Source organism: Falco biarmicus, chromosome 10 (genome assembly GCF_023638135.1).
Source record: "Falco biarmicus isolate bFalBia1 chromosome 10, bFalBia1.pri, whole genome shotgun sequence".
NCBI lineage: Eukaryota > Metazoa > Chordata > Aves > Falconiformes > Falconidae > Falco > Falco biarmicus.
This window is the reverse complement of record NC_079297.1, coordinates 19,451,874-19,476,710: the sequence shown is the minus strand read 5'-3', so window position 1 is coordinate 19,476,710 and position 24,837 is coordinate 19,451,874. Positions and strand designations below refer to the sequence as shown.

Sequence of the window (24,837 nt, the reverse complement as noted above, 5' to 3'; positions counted from 1 at the left end):
TTAGGAAGATCTTCCTTTCTGCTGGCTGATTTGGTCACTGTGTATCCAAACCAGAAACTTCTAAGTTTCTAAGCAAGTTACGCCCTCCCTATGTCAGAACAGCACATAGTCCTTGAAGAAAGAAATTACCAGACTGAGCTCGAGTGGGGGACAGGCAGCACCCTTAGCATGTCCCCAGCTCTCAGAGCCCCCCCAGGATGGTGCAGTTAGTGAGGAATTCTGCAACGTAAAGGGAAGAAGTATGGGGGTCCTCAAAAAAGGACTGAGGGTTGCTGTATCCTCTTCAAACACTCACGGATAGCTCAAACCTCAGAGGGAATCCTGTCAGTGCAAAAGAGCACCTCCTCAGATACTTTCCACATTTGTGTTTTTGTTTTTTTTTTTTTTTAATTACATCAGATTCCAGGGAAGACCACCAGTTTGAGAGCCACCCCTGACGCCAGCTGCTTCTTTGTCTATCTCAGCACTAAAACTAGAGAAGGGAAAGGGATTTCACCAAGCTTCGGGACCCATGGTGTCCTTCTCAGAAAAGCACTTCTTATTCTCTGGGAGACAGCAAGGAGGGCACCGAGCTTTTCCCAGAGAGCTGCAGCTAACTCAGCACAGAGGGTGGCCCTTTGGGGTTCCCAAGGCGGGATTCACTTCCCATCACGGTAAGTCAACCTCTACATCTGTAAAATGGAGAAAATGAGAATGATTCCAGCGCTGTGAGACTGAAGATGGATTTCACCACCTCCGTGCTTCCTCCTCTGCTCCTGTGCAAGGCAGGCTTTCAGACCGGCATCTTCCTCAAGTCCTGCGAACACTGAAGCCACAGGGGATGTGAAAAAAGATCCAAGCAGCGCTGCCAGGCTGGTAGCCCCTCAGTTATTTACTTTCATATTAAATTCCACAAATATTTCATGCTGTCCCAACAGCAGCTCTGAACCACGCGAGCTGCCAGCTGAGCTGCTCTCAGAGGAGGGCAGCAGAGTCCCCCAGATGCCAGCGCACCCTTCCACAAAGGGCAGGGCATCTGAGGTTTTCATGTTAAGAGTCCCCCCCCAAAGAGACCCAAACCACTCCCAACAGCTTCCTAACCTGAACCATTTTTGTCCCCCTGCCACGTGTGGGGATGAGGACTCAGGCACTGAGACCCTCAGGAACTGCCTCAGCCTGCCTGTCCACTAATTCCTTCTCTCTGGATACCTCCCGCAAGGGGAGGACCAAACCGTGGAACAGTGCTGTCGCATGGACCACATTGCCTTCAGAGAGGGTCTACCCAGTGCTCTCCCAGCTCCTGCCCCCATTCACATAGCTTTTTGATGTTTCAAGACATTATCATGATCTCAAGTCACTTGGAGACCCTGTCCCAACCCCATGCTCCTTGGCAATGAAAGGCCCCTTCGGGAGCAGCTGAGACCTTAGGTACAAAGTTTCAGGGACCGCACAGCAAGTCCAGCCCTGTAACGGAGCAGATAACACAGTCAGTACATCTCCGAGGGACAACGCTGGCCTAGAGCCTCCAAAAATCCAGAGCACACTTCTGAAGTTGGGCCCAGGTGGTGACACAGGGCTGTGGCTTGGCTCAAGACCAGCTCCCTGTCTCCAGGTCATGGAATGTTGTAGCAGCTCAGCGAGAGCTGCCTGGAGGAAATACAGGTGTTTAGGGGACAGATGTTATTACCTGGGCAACAGAAACAACTTCCCAACAGAATGAGCAGAAAGGAGGTGGAAGGACATGGAGGTCCTCCTGAAGAGCCGTGGGCTACATGAAGTCCTGTGCCTATGGGCCCAGGGTGGCTACCCAGGAGCCTGCTGACAGTGAAGGATGCACACCACAGCAGGACCGATTTGGTAAGAAAGGATCTTGATTCCCAGCCTCATGGAAGGGGAATGTCTTAAAGACCTGGCAGGAGAGATTGCAGGAGATGGTGGAAAAGAGGGATGGTCACAATTGCAAGGAGCAGCTTGGGAGCAGAAAAGGGACCAAGGACCCTGGAGAGACAGAGGCAAGGAGTTCTCTGGCTTGGTGGGGGCTTGAGGACAAAGGCAAGGACCAGCGTTTCCCAGGGTGGCATGCAAGGAAGAGCTGTGACAGCCCCTAAGCACTGCTGGAGCAAGCATGCAGAAAAGAAAGTGAACACATGGGAAGAGTCTCAGGGAGAGAGCAGCAGAGTGGAAGCCCCTAACATCCAAACCACAGCTGGAAGAGATGGCAAATTCATCCAGGGACAACAGAGACAGTGAGGAGTGACAGAGAAACATCACACAAGAGCCAGGCAGAGCACAGACCAGGTGCTCCACCAACCTAAGGAGCCAAGAGCTTCCCCAGGGAAGAGAGAGCTGGGCAGCCCCCAAGAGCCACACATTTTCATAGCCTTTGTGGAAAATTCCAGCCCTACTTAATCTCCTGGGGCTCCTGTTAAGATTGTGACAGAGAAAGGGACCAAACAGGAAAGAATTAGAGGAAAAATGCCTCTCTCCTGGCAGCCACCACGGCTGTGCCAGGAGTTAGCAGCAGCAGCCGCGGAGCGGCCAGCCCTGCCTCCCCCTCCTCCAGCCGCCTCTATAAACACGCAGGGCTTACTCAGAAGATTAGAAGGGAACAGGGCAAAAGACAACAGAGTCTCTTTTGTAATGAGGAAGGATTACAGCATCAAGTGACCGGCTGCAGCTCCCAAGTGGGTTTCAGGCTCCTTAGCACACCGTGCCGGTCAGGTTCAATCCCCCCATGAGCCAAGGGGGCACAAGGAGGCGGGCCGTGGCGTGGGCCACAAAGGACCCCGCAAGGACACATGCAGGACCAAACCTCCACAGCCTCCAACGCAGCTCAGAAGCCCATGACTGTAAGTATCTAGTCCTCCCAAGAGCAGATAGATTCCTTCAAAGATCTATGTTCCTGCCTACCTGTGACCTCATCTCACTCCATCTGTCCACTCTGTCTGCTTCTTCTCCATCTTTGCGCTAGCTGCTCATGTCTGTCTGCCTTCTTATGTGGTGGGTAACGCACCTGCCACAGCCTTGGTGCTGCAGAATCTTGGGTGCTGTGGATTCCCATGGTCTGACTTGTGTCGGTCGACCTTCAGGTGCAATGGTGAGTCTGGTCGGATCAGGCAGGAGGGTTCAGGCAGGGTCTCCCTGGGGAGCAGGCTCTGTGGGTGCCGCAGGACGCGGCTCTTCTTCCCCATACCGACTCAGTGTGCCAGAGCCGGTGCTGCGGTGAGTCGCCTCCCGCCACCTACCTCGACCCCAAATGGTACTGAGTGTGCCAACTGCCGAGTGCCATCCCGGGGCAGTCCCGCACAGGCTTGGCAGGTGGGCAGGGAAGTGCCTTCATCATTCAGGGCTGGAGGAAAAAGCACTGGGAAAAGCCCCATATCCTGTGCCGGAGCAGAACTGTGTAGAGATGGGTGCCATCCATTATTTACATGGACAGGAGTTGAAGTTTTCCATGTTTGGTAAAAAGTGAATCTGTATTTGAATTACACAACAAAGAGTCTCCCTGAGCACTTTCAAGACCCAAAGCATAGAGAAAACGGCCAGCTTTCTGTAAGCAGCCCCCAACGAATCTATGGGTGTTTGCATACATTTCTCACCTGTATAGCCCATACGTGTGCAGTCTCCAGGGCAATTAAAAACTGCTCTTCCAAGTCCTCTGCACTGGCTAGCAATCATATGGAAACGGCATGAATGTGCACGAGGCTCCAGTGAAAGGTGCATTTGTGCAGCTGGGGAGCCCTTGGCAGGGCAGGGGCCAGCTCTGCTCCTTCGATAGAACCTGGGAGAGGGGCCTCAGGGAGAGATACGACAGGGAAACCCAAAGGAGGAGCAGCACTGAAAAGCCAAAGCCAGGATAAAGATGCTATTTGGTTGAAGTAACCAACAAAACAGACTTTGCTGGTTTTCTTCACAGCACCAGCTCACCAGGACTTGAGCTGGTCCCCACCTAAGTGTAGGTCTTTCACCAAGATGCTTAAATGAAGAGCATGGACACAAGCTTACCTGCTTTCAGCTGCTGCTACAAAGCAGCTGAATTGTCCCTTAAAGTGCTGCTTTACCTCCACCATTCAGGGAAAGCCCAAGGCCCCATAACTATTAACATCATTGCCTCTTAAACAGCAGTGCCTGTGTCACAACCTGGTAACTCGTTAAGATTAGAAATACCAACAGTTTCACATTGGATAATTATTTATAAACCAAGGGATCATTCACCTATCTGCCTGGCATGGATTACACTGGTGGTTTGGGTTTGTTGGTTTTTTTTTTCAAATTCAGGATTATTTGAATGTGAGTCTGATTATTAACTGATGATAAAGATTTATCCAAGGTTATGCTAGAAAAAGCGCAATGGGGATCCTGCATGTTTGGGAAGCATTTCAGGAGCCTGAATGCCTTTTTTGATCCAGTGTGATTTATTGTGCAACGTATGGTTGAAGGAGAGGGGAGGCAGAGCTGCTCGTATTCGTGCTCTGTGAGCCAAATTCCATCCCTCCGTTCTCTAACAGGGGGGACTGTTCTGCCTGCAGGACTAGGACCAGCATTGTCCGGATATGGCCCTCAGCCCAAATTTAAAGACAGCTATACTTGTTGGGCAAGTGCTACAAAACCAATCAAATCTCCAGGGCTACCTTCATCTGGATCAATACCAAGAAATCTCTCATTTCTGGGGTTTTTGCTTTCCTTTGGGCTTTTTTTTTTTTTCCCCCCCAGCAGTATTTCAGGAAGACACTTCCCAAACAGTAGATTTACAGAAACATATTTGAAGAAAGTACTATAAGAAAAAAATAAATGGCTTAAGCAACTTTGGAGTCTGTGACCCTAAGAAGTGAGCTTAAACAACTCCCTTTTGTGGGAGGGAGTGGCAAGTGGGCTTTGTCCTCTCCAACCAACCCGCCCCGCTTGACTGCTGACAATCAACGCTTGAAACCAAGGGCTCCACCAGAAAGTGTATTTTCTATCATTGTAACCAGCTCACATGCAGCTCGAAGGCAGAAAAAAGATGGCAAGGTCATCAAATTAATTGCCTACCATCAATGTCCTCCTAGTTCTCTATGTCACTGACTTCATCTTACCTGTCTTTTGATCTCAGCTCGTTGTTCCTTCCTTCCTTCCTGTTTGCTTGCTGGGACACTTGAGGTGTCCGTGTCTCTTCCCTCTGTGCAAGCTAGCTGGCAGCTTCAACATCTGCTCGCTTTGCATCTCCACTAGGATCTGTGATGACGGTGACATACACCAACCGTGTGGCTGACGCCCGCCTAGGCACCTTCTCACAGCTCCTGCTCCAATGGAAAGGAAGCATCTACAAACTTCTTTACTCTGAGTTCCTTATTTTCATCTCTCTCTACTTCACCATCAGTCTTGTCTACAGGTAAGCATCCTTACACCCCGACATTAACACACCCCTCACTCTCAGCCTGCCCTGGAGCAGGACAACTGAGCAACACAGGACTGGGATAGTGATCCTGGGGAGGAGCAGCTGGCCAGGAAAGGAAAGGTCCTTCCTCACTGCTCCAATATGGCTTAGCAACTGAGAAATCTCCTTTTTCAGCCCTGGGAAGTAACACGGTTTCTCTTCCACGGGGTGAAGAGTTGGATTTGATGATTTCCTACAGAAAAGTAATGTGTAGATCAGTGGAGACCAAGACTGAACCAATACTGGAGATGGCCCCCAGCGGGGAGCTTTAGGAGAGAGTTTCCCTCCTTACACAACAGGCAATAATTTGGGCACGTTTTTGAGAGCAGACATCAGCTCTGAGACCACAGATCTGTGATCAGGCATCGGCACTCTGTAGCTGGTCTTGTTTTGATGAGGAAAGACAGGGAGCTCGCCTCGCTGGTTCGATCACAGATGCAGCACAGAGGCAGGGAAGCAGCTCTAAGAAGCAGGAACTCACCTAAGAGCAGAGTTTACACTGACATTTTGCAGGATATTAAGTGAACCGTGGTGCACATCCAAGCTCTCTGTCAAATGCTGGATACCCCACAGCACTCTCCTGAGAAAAACAGGGGTGGTTCCTGACATCAAACTGCATCACTCGCCACACGCTCTCCATCAATGCCCACTTCGAGCTCCTTTGGGCTGGTCAGCAGGGTGTTTTGGGGAGGTGGGCTGGTGTCCCAGGCTGTTCACTCACACCATCCCCAGCCTCACAGTGTAGCAGTGTTGTGACTACCCATCCTTGGCTTCCCTGGCCAGATTCCTGTCCCAGCAGGCCCAACAAGGCATAGACTCTTCTTTGAGGCTGATGCTGCTGTTTCTCCCTTTTAGGCTGATCCTGAGTGAAAGCCAAAGGCTGATGTTTGAGAAGCTGGCGCTCTACTGCAACAGCTATGCTGAGCTAATCCCTGTGTCCTTTGTGCTGGGTAAGGAGCTCTGCCTGGGAACACAGAGAGGGGAAAGGGACAGCACTGGACCCTGGTTTGGCACAGGTCTGCAGGCAGGCAAGATTCACTGAGCAGGTCCTTCCCTCTGCCTTTGTAAAACCCCTCAGGCAGAATACAGGGTTTCACACCTCAGCTGTGAGCTACGCCCCCAGCACACAGCTGTCAGCTGTACGAGCGTGCTCTGGGTTCTGCCAGGAGGGCAGGCACCAAGTAGCACCAAATAAACCATGAAACCCAGACTCTTAACATCAGCATGGAGATCTGAATTGCCCTCCAGGCATGCCTGCACCCATCCCTGCAGAAGCACTACCAGACTTCCTATACACCAGCATTTACACCTCCCACTCCTTTAGGATGGCTAATTTGCTCAGCTCACCTCTAGGTTTCTACGTGGCTCTGGTGGTGTCCCGCTGGTGGGCTCAGTACGAGAGCATCCCATGGCCTGACCGGATCATGAACTTGGTCTCCTGCAACGTGGACGGGGAGGATGAGTATGGGCGGCTCCTGCGTCGTACCCTCATGCGCTACAGCAACCTCTGCAGCGTGCTGATCTTGCGCTCAGTCAGCACTGCTGTTTACAAGCGCTTCCCCAGCATGGAGCACGTCGTGAGGGCAGGTCAGTACCAGTACTGCCTCCTGCACAGCTCTGACACCGAGCAGACAGCAGCACCTCGCTGCTGGTTTTAGGGCAAAGAGCCTTGAAAAGGGCCACGTGCTCTTCGGACAGGAGATGGGATAGTGCTGCAATGTGCTCAGCTGATGTCTGCAGCAGGTGCTAAGCATCTGCTCGTGCCCTAGCTCTGCTCTTCTGAAATAATCAACTGATTATGTTTCCCCTTTGCACAGCATGCTTGTTCCTACCAGTGGCTGGAAGGCTTGTCTGAAAGATGCAGGGTCTCTGCCCCAATATTTTGTGTAAGGAGAGTGTTGAGATCCAGTTTGTGAATGTAGATGCGCTGCAGGTCACAGGGCAGCTCTGGCTGGCCAGGTTCGGATGCCTGTGGTGCAGTGACTTCACCAGGAGCTGCTCACCCTGCACTGGAAGTGTGCATGGGAAGAGAAGAGCTCTCTGTAGTGAGTGACCCTGTGCACAGATCTGTAGCAGAGCACAAGCAGACCTCTGCCAAGTGGTTTGTCCTCCCTCAGGGCAACAGTTTTCCACCATGAAGGTGGGAACTGGAGCCTCAGACCACCAACCTTAACTTCTGGGCTCCCTGAATCCTCTCTGAAGATGCTCCTCAAGGGACATTTCCCACTCTGCCCAAAGGGAGATGTCTGCACCTGTCCTAGTCAACTGGGTTCCCTTTGCAATCCAGAGAGAGAACCAGGCAATTTTAGGACACGAGTTATCCCATTCTCAACACATGTCTGCGTACACCGGGCAACTGCACCCTCAGCAGTACTTTATCTCCCTGCTGACTGTGACCTGGTCGGGTATGCTGCAGACATCCAAAGTGAAAGGCAATAAAGCCTGCCTCTCACACTTCTGTAACTCACTGTTCTAACAAGACGACTTGTCCTCCTCCCTTGTGTCTCCCAAAGTCTGAGTGTCTGAGTCTTTCCTGTGATTTTTAAGGAGAGCTAAGGTGACCACCTGAGATTTAGATGTTTTCATTTCAGACCAGATCAATTCCTTTTGCCCTCTATAGCCATCCCTCTCCCATCTACTCTTTTTTTACCCAGGCCTCATGACACCAGAAGAGCACAAGAAGTTTGAGAGCTTGAATTCCCCCCACAACAAGTTTTGGATCCCGTGTGTGTGGTTCTCCAATCTGGCTGTGAAGGCAAGGAATGAGGGGAGAATCCGGGACAGCGTGCTGCTCCAAGGCATCCTGAATGTGAGCGACAGAGGCAATAGGCAACTGTTTGAGATTCTCATCCAGTCCCCAGGGCAGAACTATGGGGATTTCCAGAGTCAGGCAAGGAATAGGAATGGTGAGGTAGGACAGTGAGCCAAGCCTGTCCCTGGGGACATTACACTAACTTTGATGGGAAATGCCCCCACTGCCACTCTCTAGCTTGTGACAGAACAGAGATTTTCATGGCCTGCTGACGTGGTAGCAATGTCACATATATTAGAGGCAAGGGGAATGCAACATCCTTCTCAAATGTGGGACCGGGAGGAACACAAGACTCACATCTAGGTGTGGTAAGGGAGACACCCATGCAGCAGGTCCTGGATCAGCCTTCCCACGCTTCAGACCAGCCAGCGACAGTGGCCAGTGGAGGTCTCTAGGGTACAGATGAAAAAACCACAAGGAAGCATGTATCTGGAAGAAACCAAGAGGTCAAAAGCATCCCCAACAACCAAGGTCCCTGTAGAAAACTTCACTATTTAAAATTCTTAGATTGTCCTGGGAAGCAGGCCATGCTCCACAGACAAGCCCTGGAAATGATCCTTGCCCAGCTGCAGAGAAAAAAGGTCCAGAGCAGCTCATCCTTTCTGATATTCATGTGCAGAGAAAGTCACATTGTTTCTGTTGCCTGGAGTGAGATTCATCTGCCCAGAGAGAGATATCTCCCTCTGGGCTATTTATCCAGATTCAGTATACAGTCAGGAGAGAGAAACGGATGCTCCCGAGACATTCTTTGCCTAACCTGCCCGCTGCTCATTTTGTGAGGAGATGAACTCAGCTATGAAGTGAGCTAGGAAGGGATCTTGGGCTCAGACGGAGACACCCAGGCAGCAAGGAGTTCCTCCAGGGTGAGCATGAGCCTCTGCTGGGCAGCCAGCAAGCAGGAGTCCTGGCTGGGCAGCCCCCTCCAGAGGAGGTGTGAGCAGGAGGGAACGGGCTGGAGCGATGAGGGGCGATGGGGCCAGAGAGGCTCAGCATCCCCAGCAAGGAGATGCGAAGTTACGCTGACAGGCCATTCCTTTTCCCCACTGCAGGAGCTCAACACCTTGCGCAGCCAGTGTGGGCGACTCTATGGGTACGACTGGATCAGCATCCCCCTGGTCTACACTCAGGTGAGAAGGGACCCCCCACAACTACTGCTCTGCTGCCTGCCTGTGTACACTTCCCCCTGCTACAAGGCGCACCCCCATTTACACCCGTACCTGAGTCGCACAGGGGCCAAGCTGACATGAGGTACACTTGGACCCCTCATCCCCACCTACACGCATCGGCTTTCTCACACACGCAGCTCAGCAGCCCAGCCCAGCCTTATTTCCCCAGCTCAGACACAGCCACCTCCACAGAAACACCAGGGGTAACTAGCCACACTGCGTGCCGCGGAAAACACAGATACACACTGACCCACTCCCTGCAGGGAGCATGTCCCTTAAGAAGTCCCTTCCTACCCATCAGAGCTGAGATCTGTCTGGCAGCAAAGCTGCTCCAGCAGGCAGGGCAGCTCTGGTGGAGCTATGCCACGTGTGTGAAAGGCAGCGGTGTGCGTGTACTCCGGTGTTTAATGGCGGTCTCGATATAAACCCAGACAGACACTTTGGCACCAGCTTGCTCCTTTGTCTCACACAATCCAGCTGCTCAGGTAACACTAATGCACCCCACCATGAAATGGAAACTGCTTCTGTTCACACAGCAGTGCTGAAGGTTAATGGGGAACACATTGGGAAAAGTAGTATCATAGCATGCCTTTGCCCCCTCTGCTGTACACAACCCGTTTTTTTAATCGGGCTCCATCCACAATGCAAAGTCTGTTGCTCCAGGCACTCTCTGTCCTGCCCATCACGGAACAGCCCTGTGCTGTTCCCTGCCAGGAACAGCACGGCTAGCTCACCAGTCTCGTGGTGCTGCGTGTTTGTTTTGAACCCCCTTACATCAAGAAACCATGCGAGAGCCTCAGCTGCTTTTAATTTGAAAAGGGGAAGTTCCTGGTCCTGTGATCGAAGAGAAGTACAAAGCTCACTGTAGCCTGAAATCTGGGCAGGCGAGCAGGCAAATATTAAAAAGACCCAATGTGAGGACCAGGAAGGAAGAAGCTAGTTCAGAGTTCGCAGCACTGCCAGGGTGTCCCTCCCCTGCAAATTAAATTGGATGTGGCCTGCCAGCATGGACTGAGCCATGAGAGGCTCAAGACAGCTTTCAGGAAAGACAAGGAAAAGAATGAAAGGAGCTCACAGCACCCCTTGCTTCAGCAGCAGAACAGCCATGCAGCCATGTGTCAGTTGTTTTAAGCTCTTTCCACCCAGGCTGTCACATGCTTTCTTCTGCCACTGGCTTTCTGTGACGCCTACACAGATGTCATTCCAGGAACAGCATGGAATGAAAAACAGTATGTAACAGCTAAAGGGCAAAGGGCATTTTTAAAGCTTTCTGCAGTGGAAATGCATCTTCCTGCAAAAAGCAGAGGAGAAGCCTGTCATACATGAATCCAAGGCTTTCACGAGGCTACAGAGCCAGCAGCTCTGCAGCAGCTTGCCGCTGTTTGGAGATGTGGGGGGTGGAACTGAAAAGAGATGCTGGGAAAGCAAGTGAGAACTCAAGCTCCTCTGGTGTGTCCCCTGGCATCTTTCCCAGGTGGTGACCGTGGCTGTTTACAGCTTCTTCCTGGCCTGCCTGATCGGGCGGCAGTTCCTGGATCCAGAAAAAGCCTATCCCGGCCATGAACTAGATCTCTTTGTGCCCGTCTTTACGTTTTTGCAGTTCTTCTTCTATGCTGGCTGGTTAAAGGTAAGTCCAAGAAATTATGTCTAGAGCTAGAATCTGACCTAGCCAAGAGTTTTTCCCAGTGTTGGTTCACCAGGGACCAGCTGTGTTCTTCGGTCTGTGGGCAGGGTGCCAAGTGCTGGCATACAAATGGGAAGCCATCAGGGGCCAAGGGTATTGCAGAGACCTCAGTTTCTGAGTGTCTCACCCTGGAGATCAGCTCCACCTTTCCCTAAGCTTTAGTCCTGACTAGTCTGGGGGAGAAGAGCAGCAGTAGGCTACACGTTACCCGCAGTGGTGGTCCACAGCAGCAGGAGGGCTATGTGAGCAAGGGGCAGTTACCTGTGCATACCAGTCTCCCACCCACTGGAAAGCCTCCATTTTTAACCCACCACTTTTTGGGAGGAGCAGCATTGCTCTAAACTCAAGGGACATCACGCTCGAGACTGCCCCACAGGCCTTATCCCTGCAGGGAAAGGGGCAGGTACAACCACGATGACCTCTGCTATGTGTTCTCCACATGCAGGTGGCTGAGCAACTCATCAACCCTTTTGGGGAAGACGATGATGACTTTGAAACCAACTGGCTCATCGACAGGAACCTGCAGGTAAAGTGAAGGCAAGATCCTCCAGGTGAGCCTGACCTGCAGAGGAACACTGAGGCAGGACTGCACCTGAGGGTTCAGAGAGCCCTGCCAGCGCAGTCACCAAGTTCTTCTGCACCCCCCGTGCCCATCTGGGGCAGAGCAGCAGTCCCCATCACCCTCACGCTCTCCTGAGCTGTCGGTGGCTGCATTCAAAGAGGTCCAGGATCTCCAGACGGAGATAGCTAGGAGAGCAGGAGGAAAATGTAAGGCTTCTCAACAAATACAAGGGTGAAGGGATCCAGCTCAGTATTCCCAAGGAGACATCCCAGGCTCCAGGAAGAACACGGGGCAAGACCTGGACCAGGAAGACCCCCACACACCAGAGAAGACAGGGCGTTTGGCCCGTCTTTGTACAGAGACCAATTACAGCTTTAGTCCATGCTCTGGCACACACGAAGGATCCAGACTGTTCGTTTCCTGCCCTCACTACCTTTGAACAACATCATTCCTGCCTCTCCCGAGCTTTTCCACGCTGTGTCCATACCTAGAACTGCCTCCTCTGCTTTCCTCCACGCAATAACTCTTCACCTTCAGCCCTTCTTAACACTGAGCCCTTCTGTCCCAGTAAGCATATTGCTTTCCTGTCTCTTTCAGCATCACTTTCCTTCCAATTAATCAAATTTCTCCGCATGAAAAACAACCCAAGGGACATGAAACCACGCAGCAAACCCAGCCACCTGCCTCGCTCCTGTGCTACATCACTTCCTCCTGCCCTGCATCCCTTTGCCCACTGGTAATAGACACACAGAATGCCATTCACCCCGTATGACATTCTTGCTGTCCCCTGCAGGTCTCCCTTATGGCAGTGGATGAGATGCATCAAGATTTACCCATTCTGGAGAAGGACCTGTACTGGAACGAGCCTGATCCCCAGCCACCCTACACCGCAGCCACTGCTGAGTACAAGCGACCATCATTCCTTGGCTCAACTTTTGATATCAAGTGAGTGCAGCCACAGGCTGTCTAACAGTCCACATTTACCTGGGATCAGGCCTTGTGCAGGATATTGCACTTGAGGAGGAAGAGCGAGCAGTAATATCTTCCCCCATAGTCTGTGAAATCTTGCTCTAAGGTACCTTTAGGCTCATCCAAAGCCAAGAGCCAACCCTCCCAAAGAAAGGATGCCTCTGACCTCTTTCCCCCCTCCCCTCTGAGCATCCCTATTGTGGGGGCCTAACATATCCAGTGGCGATACAGGAAGAGAGCAGCTTCCCACTGGCAGCAGCAATCCTTCTGCTGCCAGCCTCTCCACCAGAACCCACCTCCTTTTGTGGCTGTGTAACAGCCTGTTTTGCCTTTCCCCAGCATGCAGAAAGAAGAGATGGAGTTCCAGCCTCTGGAGCAAATTAAAGAGAATGAGGAGGCCAACCACTCCACACCATTACTGGGACACCTGGGCCGGCTCCTCGGCGTCCAGTCGCCAAGCTTCTCCAGGTCCTCTTCCCGGATGAACCTGCTGCGCAGGCGAGGAGACCCCACATCCCCCTTCTCCCATTATACGTACCAAGACATGGGCAAGTCTGGAAGCCCTTGCAGCATCAACCAGCCAAGGGGAGACTCCAGCTCACAGGAACAGTGGGACAGTGAAGACAGGAAACTAAGGGACTTTGACGCCTTCATGTCAACCCCATTTTATGAGAGACCTGGTTTCTACAGTGCCCCACAGACACCGATCAGCTCTATCCCCATGATTTTCCCTTCTAGACGCCAAGGCCGTAAGAAGCCCCCAGCACTCTCCAGTATTGCTGCGTGCTCGACTTCTCTTAGGGACGTCATTGTCAACTCCTCACCTTCCAGAGTCAGTGATACATATAAAAGCCAAAGCTCCCTTGGCTCAGGGGCAAGGGAAACGTTTATTTGGCCAACAGATCGGAGCAAAGGTCCTGAGTCACTGGTTTTAACAGTAGAAGAAGAGAGCAACTCTAACAGTAAAAGCAGAGAAGCTGCCACCACAGGAAGTCCAGGAGCTCAGTCCACAGCATCAGAGAGTCCCAAGTTCCCCTTCTTGGCAGAGTCCCCAGACCACGAGAAGCAGGGTAGTTTCAAGAACCTCAAGAGCTTGAAAGCTTCCCACCCACCCTGGCTAACCCTGGAGAACACAGCATCTGCCACTCCCAGTTCCGAGCATTCAGGTGCCTTTCACACCCCCAGTAACAAAACCCCTGGAGGCAGTGCCTCCTTCTGCTTCTCATTCACTCCTGTCACATCTCCCGTACTGGAGAGATCCCACAAGGGAAACACAGGCCCTGAAGCTCGCAGCCTAAGCTTAGAAGATGCAACCGGCACTCCAGACCAGCATCCAGCAGAGGTTTCCAGGAACATGAGAGATACTGGAAACGGAAGCACTAATATTCCCCCTACAAAAGAGCAAAGAAGAGCAGAGAGTCCATCCCCCAACGACTCTGGCATCTCTCTAGCTGAAGGTGACTACGTGGGGCTGATGGAGGTGATCACGGAGACCAGCGAAAACGTGTGTGAAGAGCAGATAGATCAGTACAGCTAGAGCAGACCCAAGAGGCACACACAGGTCTGCTGAGATACCTGCCACATCAGCAGTATCGCAGGATCTTTACACTTGGCCACACTGGCACTCACCCAAAGGGCAGCACCGCCAAACCACCTCCTGCTGGGAGGTGCCACCAGAGCCCGGCCGAGGCTAAAGGCAGCGCCAAGTTCACACCGCTGCTGGCCTCAGGTACAACAGCAGGCACCTGCAGCATTGCAACAGTAACAAAAGCCCCTCTACATTTGTAGCAAGAGAACAAATAAGACTGAGCAGTAAGTATTGCAGACACAGCACAGCAACAGCTCAGCAGGCACCAACCTAAAGAGCCTGGAGCGCAGGTGTAGCCCAAACCAGAAGAGGAATATAGTTAATATTATTATATATTAACTTCTCATCACAGCAAGAATTGGAACTTCAGCTTTACATCAATATTCATCACAAGACCCATCACAAGTCTCAGGCAGCACATGCCCTACTGAAAAGGCACTGCAGGGAAAGTAAGGGACTGAAGCAAGTCATGTCACTTCCCAAAGTCACGTCTAGCTGGTGTTTTCCAGTACTGGAGGAGTAATGGAATAAGGCAGCGCACATGTCTACTCAGACAGGTGGCTGCAATCAACTGTATTTGCCCAGCACATTGCTTCCTTTTGAAGTTACACAAATCTGTCACCAATTTGACACTACTCAAGGAAATAAGAAATCATCTGGATGGTAGCAGACACCCACCACACAGCTCTGAGTTTTTACTGTCTTCCCTAAGAAAATAAAAGCAAGGCTCAAGTCCCAGGACCATCCGCTTCATCTCCTCATTTTAAAGTTTCCATGCAATAGGAATTTACAGAAACCAGTTTTCCTACTTCCTGTTTTCAGAAACAGCTGCACATCTCCCATATCACAGGGGGCACATGAAAAATGTTATCTCCCACATCCCTTCCACTGCCTTTACAACAGCAGTCTACTCTCTCTGCCTTACAAAAAGTTGCTAAGCCTATGCAGATGGCACCACCACCAGCTGCAGCTCCTAAGACAAGGCAGCTCCTTCAACACTGCTGTTGCAGTCCAACCTGACAATAGAACACAGCTCAAAGTTGTTATTCACTGTATGTTTTCTCCATACACAAGAGCAGTGCCATTTATATGACAGCCATGATGCCTAGTGAGGCACTAATTTCCCCTTCATCAATTTAGTTGCCTCACCTAAATTAACAGGGACCAATTTTTCCTTGCACATTCCTTACAGCAAGTTTTGGTGACAAAGGCATTTAAAACACAACTTTAGTCACTGAGCAATTCCTGCAATGAATGGCAGTTCCCTGCCCACTGGATTGCAGGGGGAAGGAAAGACTAAGCAAGTAAAACTTAATCCCTCTAGTATATTTCTTCATCCATGTCCAACCTAAAATGACCTGTCACCAACAGACTACAGAGCACAATCCTGCAAGTAGGAGCCTATCGCTCCTGAGAGAAACAGAAAAAGCCAGCTTGAACCAAGTCACTTTATTGGATGGAGGGCAATACACAAACACAAGAGAAAAGGGGGGCGATATTTGGTACAGAGTGTGAGAACTGTTTATCTAGATAACTGAAAACGCATGCATGGCTGGACAGTAAAGTAGGAGTCCCACTGAAACCCATAGGGTGGCTCTTGGCAAGACTTCAGCTCTCATTGTCACTGTCCCCGAGGGTGTGCTTGTCAAAGAGGTACTCTGCCATGCCATATTTTGGTGCCCCCATCTTCCGCAGGTTGGTCACATGGTCACCCAGCTCTTTGATGGACTTAACCTGTTCATCCAGGTAGTGAGTCTCAATGAAGTCACACAACTGAAAGGGAGACAAGAATTGTAAGTTTAGGCCTGGACATGGCTTATCCTGCTGAAGCAGCATCTGAAACCCTACCAATGCTCTTTAGGGAAAGGAGAAGATACAGGATGCCAGTTTTAAAGCTGCAGAAGATACCAGAGAGGAAGCAGACTTTAGTTTTGCCTCAGCAATGCCAGGACAAGACCAAAGTGAGGCAGGCTTATATAGGCACACTTGCTCCGGAACTCTGCAAGCACAACAGTAGGTCAGGAAGCAACATGAAAGTTTCTGAACAGATTTAGAGGCCTCCACTGCATAGCAGTTGAATTCATGAATGAGTATTTACACCTGTAAAATGCTCCAGCTATGTGGTTTCTCTTTTAGAGGTCCCTCACTTATACAGGACACTCTCAAGAGTACTTTGATTCATACACATGCTGATGTCTTCCTGATACTAAGCAGCCTCAATCCACCCTTGCCAATAACTTCTATCTGTGAAGGAACCTGTTTCAAACACTGCATTCTAAAGCATCACAGCTTTTAACATTCAGAAGCAGCAACTGCAAAATTTTATGATAAAAAAGCCTTATGACACAAAGCCTTACAGACACCCAGCAATTCAAAGTCAGAACTCATCCCCCACAGAAACAAGCCCTTCCCACAGCTCAGCTTCATGCATTTCTTCTCTTCAAAATGCTGTTCATGCAAGTGCTCTGTCTTCCCAAGAGCAACAGAAGGATCTGTACAAAACTACGCACCCACTGTTCTGTCAGGCAGGCCTCAGCCACCCCAACACACTGCAACTGGTCCTCCTGGAAGATGGCAATAACCTACCAAATAGCCATCATATAGCCTGACACCTGGGCCCTTCCCTTTGGAAAGGCTGAATCACTAGTTCACACCCTTTTTTCATCTTTAATGATTTCAGGGACACACATACAGCCCCTAAACCCCTCAACTAGACACATACACACCCCCTCATTGCACATCCACATTCTCAGCTTCAGCATCCACTTACATGTGGGTCGTTCTTTTCAGTTGCCAGTTTGTGCAGTTCTAACAGTGACTGGTTCACATTCTTCTCCAGGTGCAGGGCACACTCCATAGCAGTCAGCCCATTCTCCCAATCATCACGATCTGGCTTCTAGAAGGGGAAAAAATCACATGACCATATTTTCTGTAAGTACCCATGCACCATTAGGGAACAAAATCTTTTAAGTCAGTCTCAAAGCCTGTTCAGACAACATTTAGGCATTTAGGTATCTACCTGGCAGACACACAGTGCACACTTGGAACAGAACTGAATGCATGCTCCACATCCCAGACCTCTCCCCATCCCCTAGGATCTCTGAGCTCTTGTAGCCAAGACAGCTAACAGACCTACTGCCTTCCTCCTCCTGTTACAACCTAACGGCTTGAACATCTGCCTGTGTAAGCAGGCACGATCTCAGAAACAAAGCAGCTGAGACACCAGCACTGGCAAGTCTAGTCTTCAGCTCACTCAGACTTACTAGTAAGCAAGGGAATTCTTCTTAAGTGCCCATCACTTCATTCCCTGTTTTTCCTGTGACTAGCTGTCTTGCATTAAACTGGCCCTACAACACTGCTTACTTTCTGCTGTTCCAAACTAACTCAAGTGACTTCAAGAAAACAGTGCTATGAAATCTTGCAGTGGGCCATAACAAGCAATTAGAAATCTCAGGTTTCCTATTCCCATGGCAAGTGAATCAATAGTTCTCTACAAAACAGTGTAGACAGAATACTCTTGCCATTACATTTAAGGCAGATGAACCAGTTGTGTTCCAGTTATGCTTACCCCACAGCAAGCTAGGGCTAGGCATCCTCTTTTTACACAAGAAGTGCTTTTTCTTAGTCAATCAGCACAAACTATCAAATTACCAAGTATTTCTAGATTTTGGGCTGAGCACCACACAGATTGCAGCAGTCTGGTATGCTTATCTGCTGTCAGCTGCTGCTCCTGGGAGAGGACCCACAGGGAAGTTTGTCCCCTTCCAGTCTGGAGACAGACTAGTCTAGTTCTGCTTTAGACAGCCCATAGCTCCACTCCTCACCTTAATGTCCTGCAAAAAGATGCGTCCGCCCCTCTGATTCTGTAGCTTCATCAATTTCTCAGCATGCTCACGCTCCTCGTGGGACTGATGCAGGAAGTACTTGGCAAAGTTTTTCAGAGCCACATCGTCACGGTCAAAATAGTAGGACTGAAAAATAAGAACTCATATTCAAAACCCAGGCCTCACTCCAGCAGCCATACAAAGCTAGGAACTTACTGTGACTTCAGATAGGTCTCCTCTCATCCCTACTTCAAGGTGGCTGGAGTTCAAGATAAGGCTAGCAGCAGCCCTGACACCAGCAAGGCAGGGTGGCAAACTCTTTCCTTAGAAGTAAGTTAGGTTTTCCTGACTAGGATTAAATTTTAACCTGTACCCCCCTACCATGAACAGCATAGAATTTGTGGTTCAGTTCTGAAGATACACCCCCCCCCTCCATGCTTCACAGACAGATATTCTTCTGAGCACCATTCAAACGCCTTAAAAACACAGCAGACCTGAAAAGTCTTTTCCAAGAAGGAGAAACCTTTGCTGCAATTTTTGTTTGCAGTCATCACAAGTCAAGGTTCTGACCTGCAATGCCAGTTAAAGGTGGCCAAGAACTTTAAGGTACTTCTGCAATAAAGCTCCCATGCTTCCCTAGGCTTCCCAGGGATTAGATTAAGTAGTACACTTTCTACTTTTGGGAAAAGAAAAAAAAAGCATCACATTTAAAAGACAAAAGATAAATTGAAATAAAATACATATTCAACAGCAAGTACAAGATCAGTTTTTTGAAAGCAAAAAATAACAGCAGTTAGAAGCCATTACACAGCTTGTTTGTTCTTTGGTCAGAGCCATTAGGCAGAATTCAATGGAAAGCTTTGTATCAACTGCCAGTTATTTACCAGAGGAACTACTACAGAATTCTCTGCGCTTAAGCTAGCGGCTTGGAGGTTTCAAGGCAAGACACTGGTGCTTCTGTACCACTATCATTCACCACCATCATTAGATTCAGCTCTTCATAGAAACACAGAAAGCAAGCTGTAAAGTTCTCCACCTACGTGCCACAGCATCCCACTACGTAAAGTCTCAAGTGACCTGTGCGTCTACAGCACAAAGACTGCTGCACAGAGGTCAGCGCTGCCACTGGGACCAGTTACTCATCCCAGCTATGGCTAGCATGGGGGGTCTCAGGCCAAAAGAGACATGGAAGCAGCGCCAAGGAAAACACGGGTTGCCACCAACTCACTTCAAAAACTCACGAACGAAAAAAAACCCTTGCCCGAGAGACAAGAACGCCTGTGGGCCAGGTGCCAGCTGCCGCTCCCCAGCCCAGCCCCAAGGGCAGAGCCGCCTGCGAGCTGCTGAGCTGCGCCGATAACGAGTCCGCCAAGGGCAACGGCCCGAGCGGTTAACGTGTAACCCACGTTCGCCCCCGAGATAAAGGCCTCACCTACCGAACACAGGCGGCCGCCCCACCCCCAGGGGAAGGCCGGGAAGGGCCCAGAGGCGGGGGAGGAGGAGGAGCGCGGCTGCGCCCGTAGCCCCCGCCGCGCCGCCCTGCCCGGGCCGGTGGGGCAGCCGGGGCTGCTGCAGCCACCCCCGGCCCGGGGAGCGCACGGGCAGCCCCGGCTACGCCTTCACCCCCAGCAAGCCCCTCCAGGCCCCCCTCCCTCGGGCAGGCCGCACACAGAGGGTGCGACGCTTCCACCCGCCACCCCGGCAAGGCCCTGGCCCAGGGCGGGCCCAGACCTCCCCGCCCCGGCGGCTGCCCCCGAGGCCGGCCCAGCCCCGCTGCCACCAGCCACCACAAGCGGGCCCGGGTGGGCCGGCAGCGCCCCCTCGCCCCCAGCAGCCCCCTCCCTTCATGCCCACACCCCGCGGCCGCTCACCATACTGAGGTACACGTAGGAGGCGTAGAGCTCCAGGTTGATCTGGCGGTTGATGGCGGCTTCGCAGTCCTGGTGGTAGTTCTGGCGCACCTGGGAAGGGGGCGCTGCCATGGCGATGCCTTACGGGGCGAATCGGTGGGTACTTAACAGCAGGGTGAAGTGGCAGAGGTGGTGGTGAGGGGGGGGGGCGGCGGGCCCGAGCGCGGCCGGTTCCGTCCAAGCACTGTTGACGCAGGAACCCGCTCCGCTCCGCCTCGCCGACGCGCTCTGAACACCCGCCGCCTGGCGCCGCCCGTTTTATAGTGCCGCAGCGTCACGGCGCGCCGCCCCGCCGCGAGCCCCCGGGGGCGGGGCCCGCCGCGCGCTCCTGCTGGCCCAGCGTGACTCAGCACCTCCTCCGCGCGCGCGCCGCCTCAGGGCGCCGCGGCCGCCGCTCGGGGGTCCTGGCCGCCACCCCCCACCCCCGCCGGGCCTTTCACCCCAAAACTATCAACCCTCCGCCTCCAGGGGAGGCCGACCCCCGCCCCTGCCCAGACCCGGCGGCTGGGGGTGTCTCGGCCCGGGCGCGGGGCTCCCAGGCCGGCAGGCGGGAGCAGGCCTCGGGGCAAGGCCTAGCCAGGGCCCTGACAGAAACGCGGCTGCTCGCCAACAAAAAGCCGTGCTGGAGCTTTAAAACTGCACCGGCAAACGTGTGAGCAGCTTAAGTTACACCGTGTTGGAAAGGAAGATAATCATGGCACGGTGGATGTGGCTTCTTTCTCCAATCATGGCACGGTGGATGTGGCTTCTTTCTCCTTTTGCTTCCTCTGAAAGTAGCAGCTGGGACTGCAAACCAGTATAAAATCTCAGCTGGGTGCCAGACAGCAGCTATGGCTCTGGTTTGCCACCCCAGCAGAGCAGCCGGTGACTCTGGTGAGTTCTCACACTTCCTTTCTCAGTGACCAGGCCTGCCTTTGGAGACTGCCTCAAAAATGCTCCTAAGAAATGCACTAAAATAAAGGTGAAAATCCCTGGTTAGCCTGATGAGCCAAGCAAACAGGGATGGACAAACACGGCTGAACGGTCCCATTGCATTTCACAGTTGCTCCAAGTTACTAACAGGCACCTGCAGTGATGTTTTTTGGCGTTAGCTAACAACCTGAGGAAGGCAGCATGCTGGATTTGGCACCAGTGATGACTAGAGGCACCACGCACAAGGCGGTTGGTGAGAAACTAGCATTTTGTGCCCTCAAACGTTCAATTTGCTTGGTGGTTAAGTTTAGGAGAGGAGCCTCTAGTCAGTTCAAACACAATGCCAAATAATAAGTAATTGAGAAATCAAAGGTCAAACGGGAAAACCAGCCTTCTGATAATGATTATTTCAGCTGCTTTTAGTGTTACCACAGTCATACCATTTGGGCGGTCATTTACTTGCAATGAACACTGGATTCTTTTACTTTCTGGTGTCTGAAATTTTAAGCAGATAAGTGCAAGTTTGAGGCCTAGAAATGTCCCACTTAAACTGCAATCATCCTGTAACATTGGGCTGCCAAAACCTTGGCTTTTACTAAGCCAATGTTAACGTTGACATTCATCAGAAATATTACAAGTTAGCATGTCATTACTGAGCCTGTACACTCAGGTTAAATCAATTTTCCTCTAACCAGTCCTTTCTACAAAGTTTTATTTGGTCTTTGAACCTTCCCGGTAATGTGTGATTTCCCATGCGTGACTGCACGGGTGTCTGTGTGAAAAGGGCAGCGCCAGGCTTGCGTCAGCACAACAGCACTTTTCGAGGTGCTCTGAACACCTGAAGGAACAGGCAGCCTATGGCTTCCTTTGTTTTAGTCTTTTCTGTTGCTTCCGTCGGTTAACTATCAGAAGTAATTAAGATCTGTAAGTTAACGTGGGTCATACCTATCGCTTCAGCAGGCTGCCAGGTACATTTGAAATCTCCTGTTCTCCTCCCACACAAATGCTTATATAAAAAAATAGGAAAAAACAACCCCCAAAAAGAGTTCTAACTGCTGGGCGGCCTCCCATCACTGTTTGCATGCTGTGGTATTTTCACCAGCTTGCAGGTACCTCAAACAAACCTTCTGTTTGGCTGAGTAGGCTTGCCAGAAATTAGGAGTTGTCCTGAAGCACAGATTCTGGTATAACTTGACACTCTATATTGCCAGCTCATTGCAGGGTATGTTTCAGCAATCCGGAAAGACTAACCTTGAACCTACAAAACCCTAAACCATTTCTTTTTTGTTATGTTTGCTGTTTGTGCTCTCTTTCCGCCTAACCTTTTTACCTGTGACCGACAAAGGCACATGCAGAACTAGGAGAAGTTGCCAAGCAGCTTTTAACTTGAAAGATATGGTTGTTTATTTTTTCCAATCCTCATTACATTGTTTCATGAAAAGGCTGTGCGACAGCACATTTTGTAAGCAATTAAGCGGAAGTCCATTAATAATAGGAGTATTTCCTCTGTAGTTTGGAGAGTCTGTGCAACCCATGATTAAACGTCAGTAAGATTAGGGAACTCCTACATGCTATGTTCTGGATCAGCTGCAAATTGCACAATACATATTATTGTGCATATATTGTAGATACATGCGGCCAGAATAGGGAACACCGGGTTGTACAGCCATGTGTCATGGTGTCTTGGTGACCAAGGTGCAGAGTGTTCAGCACAGTCTTAGAAGAGTTGAGGCTCACCTATACCCGTACCTTTTCTGTTTATTGTGCAACTGACTCAAACTACCGTTACATTGTGTTTTAATTTTGACTTTATTGCATACTGTTTTCTTATGGCTTGATTTACACCACCTTTTATCTTGTGCCTTTCTTCCTGAAGAATGCATTTACAAGCATTCTTGGGAAGAAGCCCGCTAAAAGCATTACCATACTTGATCTGGACTTCCCATCACTGACATTCAGTAACTGCAAGCTCATTTTTTGCACCTGACAATGCTTCACACACTACTTTCTATCATATTCTTTTCAGTAGCTAACAGGTCATTCACACCTGACCATTATTCATTAAACTATCTGAATTAGAGGGAGGATCCTGGCCTTTCTCATTCAAATCCAACAGATTAAACATGTTGGTGTATGCAGGAAAACCAGCCTGGTAATCCAAATTATTTCCTTCAGTACACTTTTATACACCAACATCACAGCTACGCAGGGACTGATCCATCTTCTCAGCAGGGTGCATGTGCAGCGTTACTTTGAATTCATGTCAGCTCTCAGCTGCTTCGTTGGTCTGAAGTAGAGGCATGCTTTGTGCTGCCCACAGCAAAAGTCAAGGTATTATCTGCCTACACAAGCTTCAAATTGTTGAAGACAATCTCTGTTTTCCCTTGGACAAGATCCCATCAGAAACAATGGAGCAAGCTCTCTTCTTGTTTACAGCTCAGCTATTATACACAGAGCACAGACCTGAACATCAGCCAGTTTAGGGACAGTAATGCTTAGCTTCCTCACATGACAGCTGGAGAGGACAATTTAAGTGTGCAAAAATAATTGGAGCTTCTTTGATTAATGTCTCCACATATATAGAGAAGATGATTTAAGTCAGAGAACTGGTGTACAGTCGTCAGGATATACCCTGATGCAGAAAAATCCACCAAGACTGCATTTGCACAGCCCTCAGTACCTCAGCAGAGCAGCACACGTCCTGTGTCTGTGTGTATACACACGTGTGTCTGAGGCAGTTGCAGCCTGGGCCAAGGGTAAACAGTTGTTAGTTTGGAAGCCCGGAGTGGGGTTTTAAGAGGGCAAGACACATGGTTACAGCAAGTTTGCACAGACAGGGCCATGTAGAGCACCATGCAGCAAGAGCATTTGATGTTGGCAAGAACTTTGTCGAGTAAGGCCTAAGATGTGCTATTAAATGTTTCCATGACTCTTACATCCACTTTAATATCATTCATACCGAGTCTACCTGTGCCCTTCTTGTGCATGATCTTTCCAAATGACGGCAGTGAACTTCCTGTGGACTGAAAACATGACTTTTATACAGATACTGGACAGTATTTGCACAAAGTAAATTCTGAGCTTGTAAAAACAGAAGCCAGATTTTGCTGATAAAGTCTGTGAACAACAACTTAACATGTGACTTAGGCTAGACCTTCAACAAGAGGGCTCCCTGGCTGCGAGCAGAGTGCTCACTGTAGTTTTGGACAGGCCAGAATGTTCAGGAATGCACAGTTTCATTTATTATTGTAGAAATGATTCCACTCTAGCTTTAAAATGCTTGTTTCTTACTATGCCAGTTTAATGGCTAGAATAATAACAGATCTGAGTTCAAAAGCAACAACTGTTCCAAATCCAGCGAGCAACAGACAGCTGAATATGGCTCGAATATTACATCAACAAAAATACAGTAACCTTTTTTCAAAGCTCAAAGTCCTGTAAATAAGATAAACTGTGCATCCAGTCAAATATTTGTTATGCAGCACTTCTACCCACAAACTTCAGTTTAATTCAGCTTACAGACTTTATGTAAACACAAAAGCAACCCTAAACTTGTCTCCAAGGTTGATCATGTGTCTGGAAATTTGACACTGATCTCAACTGTGTTTTGAAAGCCGTTTACTAAAAACATCTGGGCTCCACTTGTTCTGTAAGATATCATAAAGTGGAATTGCAGTTAACTGCAAACTCCTCCTCTAGCTCTTTGTGCAAATTTTTCAGTCTTTTTTTTATTTAGTTGCCCAAATTTCTACATGTGGGAAACCCAGGTTTTGGGCAACACGTTTTCACTGGGTACTCACGGCACAGAATGCAAATGACTGGATTACGCAGAACTGCTAGTTCCTGGAAACACGGTCCTAAGACAGAAACACAAAGGATATTTGAAGTTAGGCTAGGAAATTTGCTTAGGAGATAACTGAACGCTAAGCTGTTCTGCTATAGGAGAAAAGTCCCAAAGACAAAATAATTTGTAACAGTCTGTACTACAGGCTTTTGTAGACGAGAAATGTAAAAC

General features: G+C 50.1%; 2 protein-coding genes and 1 long non-coding RNA gene across 3 annotated transcripts; 1 reads left to right on the top strand and 2 right to left on the bottom strand.

Moving 5' to 3' along the window:
* Positions 1-3,370: 3,370 nt before the first annotated feature.
* Positions 3,371-9,243, bottom strand: LOC130155836 (uncharacterized). Its single transcript, XR_008824229.1, has 4 exons — positions 8,505-9,243; positions 6,743-6,833; positions 3,579-6,359; positions 3,371-3,453 (listed from the first exon to the last, which is right to left on the bottom strand). It is a non-coding gene; the product is annotated as an uncharacterized LOC130155836 (long non-coding RNA).
* Positions 6,228-14,917, top strand: LOC130155834 (bestrophin-1-like). The gene is made up of 8 exons (XM_056353566.1): positions 6,228-6,345; positions 6,749-6,982; positions 8,050-8,204; positions 9,257-9,334; positions 10,848-11,000; positions 11,503-11,583; positions 12,413-12,564; positions 12,928-14,917. Exons 1-8 carry the CDS (start codon positions 6,228-6,230, stop codon positions 14,123-14,125), a joined length of 2,169 nt encoding a protein of 722 aa, XP_056209541.1. The 3' UTR covers positions 14,126-14,917.
* Positions 14,918-15,610: 693 nt separating this feature from the next.
* On the bottom strand, positions 15,611-20,187 carry LOC130155835 (ferritin heavy chain). The gene is made up of 4 exons (XM_056353567.1): positions 19,872-20,187; positions 18,001-18,147; positions 16,947-17,072; positions 15,611-15,949 (listed from the first exon to the last, which is right to left on the bottom strand). The coding sequence occupies exons 1-4, from the start codon at positions 19,980-19,982 to the stop codon at positions 15,785-15,787; spliced, it is 549 nt and encodes a 182-aa protein (XP_056209542.1). The 5' UTR covers positions 19,983-20,187; the 3' UTR covers positions 15,611-15,784.
* Positions 20,188-24,837: the final 4,650 nt, after the last annotated feature.